This window comes from Opisthorchis viverrini (genome assembly GCF_000715545.1).
Source record: "Opisthorchis viverrini unplaced genomic scaffold opera_v5_42, whole genome shotgun sequence".
Classification (NCBI taxonomy): domain Eukaryota; kingdom Metazoa; phylum Platyhelminthes; class Trematoda; order Opisthorchiida; family Opisthorchiidae; genus Opisthorchis; species Opisthorchis viverrini.
Window position 1 is genome coordinate 1,517,763 of NW_008751698.1, and position 13,305 is coordinate 1,531,067.

Below are 13,305 nucleotides of genomic sequence, written 5' to 3' on the forward strand. Positions count from 1 at the left end.
ATCGTAGCTGAATTTTTCTGTTTGCGGTAGTTTTTGATGCATGGATATCTTGAACATCGTCCCGGGTGAAACACCAGACAGTCTTTGTGGAGCTATAAGGTTCACACAAACAACCGATTTCTCCTCCATATAGCCTCAAAATAATAGCCTTGTAAAGTTTTACTTATGGGCCGTCAGAATGAGCTTTTCCACTTGAGTAGGGGCATCCAAGTGTGTCAAGACCTGTTTCCATAGTCAGACCGTTATATCTTCCATTATCTTTTGGAAATTAGTAAAAAGTTTGACGAGACGAATCCAAAGCTATTTATGTCTTCTGATTGTCTGTCAGAGCCCCTGTGACCAAGGTGCATGAACCCCAAGCCACCGATTACCGTCTACCGTAGTCCGTACGTGATGGATTGTGGGTTGTTTGAATATGATATGAGTGAAAGCTACCACAGGTTATAGCGGAAAACATAAGGGATCAATAATCGGAAATGGTCGGGGGTCTGTTAGGAAAAGTTTCACAGTCAAGCAAACAATGTGGTAATGCATGCTCAGCGACTCTGTTCAGATCTTGATATCAACATTCAACAGGATATACGGCATTCTCGAGAAGGTCGTTTCTACATCCCAACTCCTCTGGTGAACTTTCTTCTGTAACTGTAGAATTGTGGAAGCCATGTGGAATTCTTGTGGAATGCAACACATCTGACTGCACCGCGAATTCTCAAAGGTTGTTAGAAGAGACATTTACGATGCTACCAATGAATTCTAAAGATTGTACACCCTAATCTGAGTGCACAATTGACTCCTATCACGTGACAAATACCCTCATCGACCGCATGCGTGCTAGGCAAGAATGAATGGATCGTCTGTGGCTTCATGGTCGTCCGCGTTGGCCCTATGCAGTCTCGGATGCATAGAACGATAAGTTGACACTCACACGGTGGAAGTATTCACCATCGAACCGCAGTTTTGGCCAATCAGAACAAGAACCTGCTATATGATGGTCTTAGCTTTGAGTACGACTGTCTTCATGTAATAATTCACTTAGGTGTGGGATTACTATGTCTTTGAACTCACTTGGTGTGCCCTTGACCCGAGCAACAAGTACGGCCTGTTGTGCCTCCATTACAGTGACATCCTTTGGACCGGCAAAGATAACTGGAGCAACCAATGGGGCAGGTTTTATCGGTTCTGTAAAGAATGTTCGTGAAAAGAATACTGGAATAGATTCATTCAGATATGAGTGCTTGGGATCAGTTTACTTCAAATCAGTAGTCTCTGAGAATGAATCTGTGTTCTAAAAAACCTGTTGGACTTCACGAAAATGCAGCTGATTCGCTGGAAAGGCAGGGACTGAAGGACGCTTACAAGTCACGTGAATAAACCTCTCATTCGAATCAAATGGTTTGTGAACTTAAAGTTTGGGGTATAAGCGAGATCTATGAATTACTCACCTTCAACATACACACGAGCTTTACAGATATCCTGACCGAGAGGATTGACGGCTACACAAGTGTACTCAGCCGCGTCCTCAGGAGACACTGCACAGAGAACCAGAGTATGGTAAGGAGGCTGGTCAAACGTCTTAACATGAGCAGATTCCGTTGCAGGTAGGCGAACCCCGTTGCGTTCCCAGTAGACTTGAGGGACTGGTTCACCAGTGACCTGAAATTGAGAAATAATACTTTAACTTTATTGTCTGAAAATTTCCCCGTGTTTAGTCCTAGATCGAGGACAAAATGCGAATGCTCCTTTCCAAGACCATTGTAAGCTTGCTTAGCTCACATAATCGCCAAGAAGTTTTACTATATTACAAGTGCTTTTGAATTATCACCAACAGCATAAGGATACATCGACAAAGCTCGAATCGTGTCTTTTATCGGGAACAATTAAACGAAAGTTCGGTTTTGGGTGAAGCTTATCATCTTCCACCTGACTACTGGCGCTGTCCACCAGTCGAAGAGAAAAGTACCTTACAAAAGCGTAATTCAATTTACTTTTGGAGTGTATCATAACTCCTGATAGCGTGGAAGTAATGGGATGGTAACGAAAGTTAATTGCGAGCTTTACAGGATAAGTTGAAAATTTTCTGAGCACAAAACACTACTTTTATGGCTGCTGAATAGTCTCTAACATCATCGAAACTTTTGCTTTGAGGCTACAAACAAGTTCTGCACAGTGCGTATAGAACTTCGCAAACAGCAGTAAAACTCTTATTTGTTTCATTACTTTTGACAGAATATTAGTACGCAGTCACAAAACCTCGAAAATAACAAAACCCAGTAGGTGAAACAACGAAACTTAATGTCAGTGATGAGGAAACGTGGTTAAAGCTGATCGCCACAACCTCATAGAAGACAAAACTGTTTCGTTTGTAGTAAAAAACTGAAAGACTGGTACAACTGACCAACCAAGTTTGAAATTACGTTCAAGATGCTAACTCAAACCTCGAAGACCTGAAGCATACCGTCGTGTTGTTTATTCCACCTGTATGTTATTAGAAGTAGCTCAGGAAAAAAAATTGGATGGTGTTTCGTTTGACTAAGCTGCTGATGGGCTAGCTGATGAGCACAAGCGAAGGGTATCGCCTCATAACACTCGAACTTCAACGATTTTCAGAAATATATTTTCCTGATGGGCACTGAACTAAAGAAAGTTACCTTGCATTCAAATGTGACGGGTTCACCGATCTTCACGGTGACTGGTTCCATCAATCGGGACTCAAATCTGGGTGGCTGACCGACAAAACTGGGTTGTGGAGGTTTCTCAACGAGCAGACGAGATTTACTACATGCCTGTCCAGCGATATTCGTCAGTACAACTGAGAAAGTTCCAGCCTGCTCAGGAGATACATGCTCAATTGTCAGCTCGCTGGTGTGTACAGTTGTCACAATCTACAATGCCAAGGAAAAAGAGGTTAAGTCTCGCTTAGTGTGTGTTCCAAGCGAACCTAAAACACAAAACAAAACTGATGCGACATCTGTCATGTACCTTTGGTAGGTTAGAGAAACGTGGACCCGAATTCCGACTACTGAGAACAGACCAACAGTAGTGAAATAAAGTAACTTTTCAGAGGTTCAGTCGGTTCTGGAAATGTCAGACCAATTCAGTTAGGCAAATATATCGTTCAGTCACCATAATCATCATACCAAGTGAAGTTTGACGGGTGAAATAGTATGGAAACTGGCATAGCACCGGGGTTTGAATTGATAACAGAAATCAAGGTGATAAATTCAGAGCTAATATCCAGTCTCTAGTCACCTTGAGATCAACAGGACTGCAGAAGATACGGGAAGAAACATGGCCGAGTAAGCAAAATTTATTCAAGCTATGACCAACCTTATATTCAGCCATCAGGTCCAATTTAATTTCTTCTCGGAACCATGAAACCTGTGGAGCTGGCTCACCCTCAAAGGAAACGAAAAACCTGAAACGAGCAAAAGTTGCAGTTCACAGCAAAGAGCACCAAAACAAAAGCGTTTGCATATTTCAATCTGGCTAACTTTCAAAAAGAGTCACCTGAGATGAGCACAATAAGATATACTAGATACGAATCTAAGTATCCCTGGAGATGATACGGACAAATATTTTAGAAATAACCCCACTCACTTTGCCGGGGATGATTCAGGAACAGTGAGAGGTTGCAGAAACTGCGTGAATCGGGGTGCCCGAGCGGGAGTTGCTTGCGGTTCCGGTTCCACTTTCTTCGGTTTGATCTCGATAGTCTCTTCTGGAATGCGAGATGCGGCAGAATTTACTTATTCAAACGCTACTAAAAATGGGCCCTGACTCTGTAGAGCAAAACCCACCAAATTTGTTTAAAACGATGATACCGTACCTAGTGTTGACAGTGAGCCCAAAGTTCTTATGTCAAACTGACTTATGGGAACCATTGACCATAATATGGTTACTTGTCCTGATCCGACATTTCCTCCTTTAAAATTTTATTCCGAATGTATGGGATGACTTATGAGTAATCCCAGTTCACTCATGTCTAGGAAAAAAATCCAAGTGTGAGAAACTAGTGGTGAAAATGTTACAGAGTGATGCCCAACACTGTTTAACGCGAAAACTGAAATATAGTTCCTTGCACTTAAGCGATTCCCACACCAACAAAACCACACTTACGGTACTGCTCTGCGGTTAACGTTGTTTTCGAGGAGGCGGTGCCGGCTATATTGGTCGCGACACACTCCCAGTCTGTTAGATCCTCTGGTTGTACAGCAGCAATGCGAACGGTTGTCTGACGATCTCGAGTTTCCACAATGATGCGGCCGTCTGAAGTGCTGAAAATGGGTCTGTCAAAAAGGAAGCAAGTTAATGTCAAGAGCATTACAATTTTCTTGGGTAATGTATGAAATTCCTTGATACATCGTTCAGTAAAGTTACTGCTTAGATCTAGTTTGACTTGAAAGAAACTCTTCGACACACAGAATCTAGGATCGGGCTCTGAACTCCTGCTCCCAGTAGGGTTACCAAATGAACTGAGACCATCTCACTGAATTGAAGAAGGATATCAAGCGGTCCCATGAGGCCGAAACTCCCTTCCTGTCGACGCGATACCGTGGTGCTGATTCATGACGGTGAGGGTGAGTAGGCATCCATCACCAAGACGCCGGACTCTCACGGCAGGACAGTTGCGATCTGTTCTGCTTCGAGGGCGCGTTGTCGGATTGTCAGACGGGCTTGTTTGCATGACTGATCGCTGACTGGTCGAAGCACGACCCTTGCGTACGTGTGTGTCTACATGGCTGACGTGACATGTCCCGTCTCTGACTCTCGAGTCTTTGGGCTTGGGCACACCCGTGTCCGCTACTCTGGGCCTAAAGTAGACACTACTCTCCTGGGTTTGGAAGGCTTGTGTTTTCAGGTTGTCTAACTGCAATATTAACAGATCAGTACGCAACTAGTCAATACGTTGCCGGTCGCTGGGGCACGTGGTAGCGCGTCAAGTGCCACGACGGCTCAGTTCAACTCTCAGCCCTGATCGTCACAACGCACAAGAGGGGCAGTGAGGAATCGGACCAGTAAGAAGACCTGTCATGGTCAGATCCACCCACCTGCAAAGCAGCCGCGAATCAGTGAACTCCAGATCCATATCGCATCCGCTGAATCGTCTTATCAGATCGCCTCATCATATTTCATGAGGTGCAATGACCAACCCAAACGGAACCCTCAGAATTTTTACACATTACTTCGAAGTCAGAGATCAGGAATGAAATCATTTATTATACTATATGCATACATAGGATCCATTAAACCAGTATCACGGAAGCTGCATCGATTGATCTACATCGAAGCAGATCAAACAAAAAGTTTCAGGAAGACTTATTGGAAATTCACGTGAAACCGTGATGCAAGGCGCGCACATTGTATAGGTGAAATTTTGACAACAAACGATTCAACTCGAATTGACTGCTTACTTATTATACAAGTGCCGTCATATAGGCACATGCTCGACCAAATAAACTAAGTTTACTTATCGACAAATACACACATTTGCATACTGATTTGGTTTTCACGGGAGATTCAACTGAATCTCTCGTTTATGATACACCTCAACTGAATGTGCTGAACAAATGCCGCCTCATGTTTCAGTTGGTATGATATTCGAGATATCGCAATATATTTTCATAAGGAAAACTACTCACGAAGGATTTTCACCAAGCTTGTGAGTAGTTTTCTTTATGAAGTTTAGTCTTAGTTTACTTCGAAGTGGGACTGTTGTCTTGATGTTTGGCATGGATGGGTTTTAGTCACAGATGAATCATCTGGTCGTTTTCCTATATTCTGCAAAAAAGGTTTGCAAAAATGTCACATTGGAGTTCGATCCCAAATGGTTAGCACACAGTAACCACTCGTGAAGGATATTATGTGTTGACAAGAGCTCCGTAGAACTTGGTGACGCAAGGATCGGGCAGTACATCCAACCTTGTCCTTGTAGCAGCTGTGGATCGCACGAGTGCAAAACGCTTCATACTAACTCGGAAACTAACGGACTTTCGAAGTGAATAGCCAGGTGTGCCCTAGTGTGTTGAACTGGTAAAAACCGGTGCTCGAATGCGACTGCTTGGTCCCTGTTACGGGAAAAGATATGTCCAAAGAAGACATTTCATGTTATCTTCGTTGGCTCTTAGGGTAGTAGCTTAAAGGTTATCAATTCGGAGCCGAATACCAGGAGAATCTAAAGTGGTCCTAGTTAGAATGATTCCTCTTGAAACGAGATCTGTCTTGTAACAGCAACTTGTGTCTATGTGGATACAGTGGTCCATCATTATGTAGTAAGTAACAGTGCAAGGTCAGACAGTTCAATCAGGTTTGACGTAGAAACTAGCAGTGGTAGAAGATTCTGCGTCAACCGTAGCGGTTGCCCAATCTGATTAGTCCATCCGCATCCACTGTCTACCTCGTGCTTTGTTTTGTTCCGCATCCCAAAGTGTGCATCACGAGACAAAACGTGACCTGTCTGCAACCTTGACTGATGACAGCAACTGTATGATCCTTCACTAAAGGTGGAGTATTTGTAACGGTTACCTTTCTGCTTAATTATTCCTCTAATCAATTTCACACCGGCACCTACTACCCCCATTCCGTTTTGTCTGTCTCACAATCATGCGTCAGCATCGTGACATGAATACGACAACATGTCAACTCCCGTTCCATGACCTTTTGAAGGACGCCAGTGAATTCACACTATTGTTTTCGCAACGACATATATCTAAGGCCAGAACACGGTCGTTCGCTTGTGTGCAGTAGTCGTTCTTTGGGAGACTCCACTGCTAGACGTTCACGGTTGTCAACAGTTTTTGGTGTGTTGAGCCGGTCTGTGTTCTAAAACGCGCGTGATGCGTGTGTACGGTTGACCGTGTTCTGTCCTTATACGTATGCCATTGCAATGAGTGGAACGTGAAAACAATAGTGTGAAATCACTGGCGTCCTTCAAAAGGTCATGGAACGGGAGTTGACATGTTGTCGTATTCATGTCACGATGCTGACGCATGATTGTGAGACAGACAAAACGGAATGGGGGTAGTAGGTGCCGGTGTGAAATTGATTAGGGGAATAATTAAGCAGAAGGGTAACCGTTACAGAACACCTACATTCTGAAACGGAAATCGCCTGAGTCGAGGGTGAAATTGAGTAAGTAGGTGAAGAACGGAGGGAATGAACACTTACAAGCCATTTCTGTGCCAGCTAAGTGTTGGATTCGGTGAACCCTCCACGCATGCGTTCAAGGTCAGTGGCTTGCCCATTGGTGTGACAATTTTCTCCGGTGGCTTTTCGGTAAACCTGGGTGGGTTTGTACTCGGTGGACTTGGTTTGATGTGAACGTTGAATTGCAAAGCAGCCTGACCGACGGCATTTGTAGCCACACATGTATAGGTACCGGAATCAGTATCTACGTTTGGTGTGTCGAGAAGCAGGGTACTGTTATGTTCTCGAGGAGCAAATACCTGCAAACAAGTGCATGAAAGCTTGGTTATAAGACTAATCAAAGAAGCGAAATGAAGCAAATCTGGTATTGCGAGAGATTCACCTAGAACCCGGTAGAATCTCTCGTTTATGATGTTTCTAATAGTTTATTTGATCAATGACGGAGTTCCTTGTTTTCAACAGTTAAACGATACAAGTTGCGTAATGTCAGCATCCCACACGTCTTTTGTCATCCCTAAGCACTACATGGCAGTAATAAGAGTAACATTAGCTTTCATTGACATGCTCGTTAGGGTCAGTGCTAGCTAGGATGGTGTTTCGGAATGAAAGAGTAGTTTTACGCAACACTTTATTTACAGACATGTCTACAATTTCAGTGAGGCTATTCTGAAGGATTAGAAAACCGATTTAAATCAAACAGTCGGACTCCTCTACAATATACTTCTCTTCATTAATCACCCCTCTAAGGTGACCACTTTTGATCGGTTGCGTCTCCACCGTTTCACATTTGCAGCTGAATAAAGAAAATCAGTCCGCAAAATGCACTCATTTGTCTTGACAGGAAGCTCACCTGAAACGCGACTGAATCATTCGTTTTTTTAAAGATATTCTTCAACTGAATGTGCTGCACAAAGGCCACTTCATGTTGCAGCTGGTACAGTCTTCGAGATATTGCAGCATATTTCCTTCCAGGGGTTATATTTTTATATACAGCATCATTTCTGGCTTTGGGTGCCTTAGCAGTATTCTACACGAATGGTGGGTGAAAACGGGCCTCTACTTTCGCTTTTTTTCATTATTGCCTCACAGTACATAATCGCTCTCATCGACCGCCTCCCCGGGTATTCGTCAAAGTTTTGAAGCTGCTTGATAGAACACAGTTTGAATATGCAGTCGATTGACAGCTAGTGTGAAACGCGATTCGCGTCACGTGATTTCCTTGGTCCTGTGATAGAAACCGCTTGACATGCACACACTCATAACTGGTGCAGAGCGTTTGCATACATCAATTCGGCCTTTGGACCAGCAGTTAGCTGGTAGCCCATTCGAATAGTCTTGTGTTTTGCAACTGGAAATGAACGGTTTTGGACTGGAAACAAGACACCATTGTTTTAGAAGAATTCGGAAAACGATTCTAAGCTGTAAATGACCGGAGAAAACAGAATTACAGACTGGATCCAGCTCTTAGGTTATGGTTTAGACACCTTGGTCTAGATTAGGCGTCTGGACTTGAGAGGGATGAAGTACCAGTAGTTCACTCACTGAGCTTTTATATTGGGGAAGTTGAGACCATCATCGGATGTGACGGGTTGACAGCATGGTGCTGTGACAAGTTGCACCAACCAATTCTCAGCAAAATTTACCAAAGAGAGCCTTACTCGAAAAGCATACCCTGTGAGTCTTGTGCGACATTCCGAGAAAACATGTCTCAATTAAGTCGGTTATACTGGTTATTTCTACAACTTTCAAAGTGTCCCCGATAATCCCACGGTATCTCATACCTTATGTGTACCGTCCAAGGGAATTGGCTGGGAATTGCAGAACCAAGTCACTGTGGGTGCTGGTTCTCCGGTCACTTCGACCTCCAAATTTGCTGGCTGATCCTCACGGAAAACCAGTTGGCCTGGACACGTGATCAGGTCTCCTGTTTCACTCGCTGGCCAGGGTAAAGGACCACGGATGAATCTTGGCGGAGCCATGTTAGCGAACGGAGGTGGCTCTGTTGGAACGACATTGAGCTGGAAAAAATGCAGAATTTTTCATTGTTTTTGTTACAAGCAAGCAGTGCGAACATGGGGTTAATATGCAATCCTCAAAAAGGGGGAAGATGAATTCTGTCAGAAAAACATCCCTAAACAAAAAGCATAGACTGTTGGTTATGTGAAACTTACTGAAACTGAGCAGCTGTCTTTTCCAGCAGGATTTTCTATGCAAACGGTATAGACACCATCATCTTCTGGTCTTGGTTTACTTATATGGATGGCAATTAAATCGGGGGCCTAAAATAAGAAAATATGAAGAATTAATGAATTTTCGACTGTGTCAGAAAAACAGCCTGTTGGCAACATTAGTGCTCTCAAACTGTTCTACACAGGGCCTCTCAGTCAAAATATGCCTTAAGGCCGCTTACTTCCCAACACAGTAGAACTAATACTTCATCCAACGTCGGGCGTCGGCATGCCGTTTTTATCTTTATCTGTCATGAGACTAGACATCAATCACCGTGCAGTAAATTCGTCAAACTGATGGGACTGAATAAAACTGGGGTATCCTTCACCACGTCATACTGACATAGAGACGCGCTATGGTGAAGTAAAACTCTCCCGGAAATTCCGTCCCGTCTATACTGAAAATCCTGAAAGCAATTTACAGCTGTTTCATCCTTGTTGGGAATCATCAGCGGTGCGCATTTCACGACACTCTGGGAGTCTGGAGCCCGCGACCTCCAGGCTAGTAGTTTGGACACTTCTGTTTCATCTTGTTGGGAATCATCAGCGGTGCGCATTTCACGACACTCTGGGAGTCTGGAGCCCGCGACCTCCAGGCTAGTAGTTTGGACACTTAACCTTTGTGTCACCAGCGGCCGATCAGAAGTTCAAAACTTTTCAATCAGAAGTGCTTAATACACGTATAGGAAGCTCCATCACGGTCTGTTGCAATCTGAAGGCCCAGAAGCAGCCTGAGAATAGTAGTGCGCATACGACCTACTGCGATCAGTCCTGACCGCAAAACTCTCTGCAGCTGTGTAAGACATAGCAAGTCTGTGGACGGAGAAGTTCAGTTTCGAGGGATACTGGCCGTTAATCTTAGTTAAAGCCTCAACAGACAGTGATTGAATGACTGTGTGAGTATGCGTCTGGTCACATGCTTTATTTTAACCACCACCCACTTATTCCTTTATCCGTTTATTTACTTATTTATTTATTTACTTGTCTGTTTATTTATTTACTTATCTATCCCTTTATTCCTTCATACCCAGTCACATCCGAGCCTCGCCATTAGAAATAGTGAACGGAAGAAAATGGCAGGAATTCAAAGATAACTGTAGCCAGCCAGAAACTGGATTTTTTCAGCAACATCAAGCTAACAAAATTTAGTGGGTGAAACTGCCCTCAATTTAGCTAGATCCGGTGACTCTGGCTCGCACTAATAAAGCAACAATGGATTCGGGCGCTGGTGGATTGTGGTTGTGCGCTGTCACAAAATTACTAAACTATAGAAAAAGCACCGTTATGCAGTTCATGCCAGACCTTGCTGGCTGTCGTCGCTGTGATTTGACTGAACGAGTGTGATGTACTGCACGCGATTTGTAGCGTATGATTATGGTCCTAAACCATACAACGGTAGGGGAGCTGAGTTTGCCAGAGAAGACGATGACAAAAGGCAAGGTCACTTGGATGAGCCCACGGTAAATACGGGTTACCATGTGTGACGGATTCCGCTTCGAAACCGCGGTTCGTATTTCGTGAAAACTGCGGAAAAAACTTACATCGCATGCTGCGCATAACTTACCAGATTTGGCTTTTGCTATCACTTGAATGTTTTGATCTTTGGTATGCTGATTAGACAGACAACGGCTTTCAACATGGCGGGGTGTGTGACATTGTTTTTGACGGTTTTAGTTAAACAAATTGCATGCAGCCCATTCGCAAAGACTGATATGGTTGCTGTAAAAACGCCTACGACAGCTGACTACAGCACACATGGTGCGATGCGTTTCATGATCAGGTCTGAGGGCACTACGAAAACCTAGCTACTCGTGAGATGCACATATAATATTTGTTACTTCTCATCTTCCATTTTATTCCTGAAATGTTTTATGGTCATAATTGTCCACAGTCTGTCGTATTTGGGGGATAAATTTACTGTTGCCGTACTTGTGAGTAGCAGAAAATAACTATTTTAGGGCACAGGTAGCATGCAACCACGGCCGTGAAATAAAAGAGGGGTTTGAGTATGTTCCTAACGGTAAGTATTTGGAGTTCACTGACGAAATCCTTTAGACATACTTACGACTGTCACTCGTTTGCTATTCTTAAAGCCATTCATCATGAGTTGTGTTTTTAGGATATATGTGCCTAATGCAAAGTGATGGACGTATCCTTGCTCAAACTTTCGGTAAAAACTGGTCGCTCTGGCGCACGCTTCTGGCCGCATGTTCACCGAAATTACCACCAGGCATGCAACGAAACTTCACTTACTTCGAGTGCGTAAGTCACACGCGTACTTTGCTCCAAAGGTTTGCCATCTCGCAGTACCTGCACCGTCGGGTTTGGCTGACCGGTAAATCTAGCTCGCAGGGTAATCGGATTCTCCTCATTAATCGATAGATTTTCAGGTAACCGTTGCAAGAACATGGGTCTCAGCATAGGTGGTTGGGTCACCACTGTGAAGGTCACCGGAGAGGGTTTCGGTGGTTCTGGTGCACTGTAAAGGGATGGTATAGTAGATAAGATATACCTTATATATCCATGTACTGTACTATGATCATGGTTACCTTAGGGATTTAACCCTACACGGACTTGGTGGCTAAAGACGCCAGAAGGAATGGCATATAAATATAACCGACTACCAAATATCTGGAGTATCAGCAGCACTCATTTTTGCCTTTTCCTTCCACCTTATTAGTGAAAATGAACGTGAATATTCATCTTATGAAGACTGAAAACAGTGATTTACCGAAACTCTGATGTACTGCACTTGCTTTCCCTGACTCAAAATCCTGTTGACTGAATTGACAACAACAATGTACAGAGTTTTTTTAACTCCATCGTGATAAATTCAAACTGACGACTTCCCCGGGTTGTAGATAATCCATGTTCAAGTGGGATCAGCGATCAGGTATAACAATGGGGTACATATACTACCAGAGGCAATTTCCGCACTGATTTTCTCACGGAGTTTTCAATGTGATAAAAGTTCTGGCTTACACTGGCTTTCTTGGAGTCAACTGAATCGTTTTACTAGTGGTTCCCATCGAATTGGATGCGACGAACGTCCAGTCTCCTTGATCCGTTGGTTGGAACTGGTGAACTTGTATCCGGATTTTCCCGGTGCCCGAGAGAGTTTCCACAGTTCGGTTGATATCAGATAAGACAGGTACACCGTTGTGATAGACTCGCAAGTCCGGAATAGGATTACCAACTGCTTCAGCTGTTAGTACAAGTGGCTGATTCACTTCGGACTCGATTGAGAATGGCGGTGATTGGATAAACTTCGGAGGGGTCAGAGCTGGTTCAATCGGGGGTGAAGGTTTCGGCGCTGAGGGTTGAAGAAGAAGGTATACACTGCTTAACTTTTCAGTAGTCTTCCAAGAATCAGTTAGGGCTGACGTAAAACAAACCTAGTTGGTAAAACTGCGGTCAAAAGCTCCAGTTACGCAGAACACTCTGATGACCGTGAATTGTTTGGCATTTTTCAGTCACTTCCAGTGAAAATCGATCAAAATCTTGACAGGGCAAGGTACATAAATGTGGCCTCTAATCAATCGTACTATTTGAGCGAATGACACTCTGTTGCATCCATCTTGAAAAGAATGACCTTTCTGGATAGTTCGTGATACGTAACTTTGGTTTATCTTCTGTGCAAATCTCCCATCACGATAAAACCATCGCCACTAGACACATGAATCTGTGGTTTGTCATAAATTCGGTTTCATTCGAAAAAAACCTAATCACCTTTTGCAGAAAAGTCATGAGGTAGTGTAGATTCGGTTTCTTCGAAAAAAAACCTAATCACCTTTTGCAGAAAAGTCATGAGGTAGTGTAGTGTTGCTGTGCACGTGGGATGAGTTCGTCCGGTAACTACTGCAGGTGCTACAGTCCGGTCAGCCCTGACCTTAATTTCCACCTATCTATTTAGCAGTGTTTTCTTTTTTGAGTG

The 13,305-nt window shown here is 43.7% G+C and overlaps 1 protein-coding gene across 1 annotated transcript in view; it reads right to left on the bottom strand.

The window, feature by feature from the left end:
- Positions 1-13,305, bottom strand: part of T265_03109 (hypothetical protein) — a gene marked incomplete at both ends in the record, with an annotated part of 72,353 nt that overhangs the window by 8,834 nt on the left and 50,214 nt on the right. Inside the window, 11 exons of the mRNA XM_009167514.1 lie at positions 1,066-1,179; positions 1,443-1,653; positions 2,649-2,882; positions 3,328-3,415; positions 3,598-3,718; positions 4,117-4,286; positions 7,165-7,442; positions 8,925-9,161; positions 9,315-9,422; positions 11,625-11,850; positions 12,354-12,684. Of these exons, the coding sequence (XP_009165778.1) occupies positions 1,066-1,179; positions 1,443-1,653; positions 2,649-2,882; positions 3,328-3,415; positions 3,598-3,718; positions 4,117-4,286; positions 7,165-7,442; positions 8,925-9,161; positions 9,315-9,422; positions 11,625-11,850; positions 12,354-12,684 (2,118 nt within the window). The remainder of the gene's footprint in view (positions 1-1,065; positions 1,180-1,442; positions 1,654-2,648; positions 2,883-3,327; positions 3,416-3,597; positions 3,719-4,116; positions 4,287-7,164; positions 7,443-8,924; positions 9,162-9,314; positions 9,423-11,624; positions 11,851-12,353; positions 12,685-13,305) is intronic.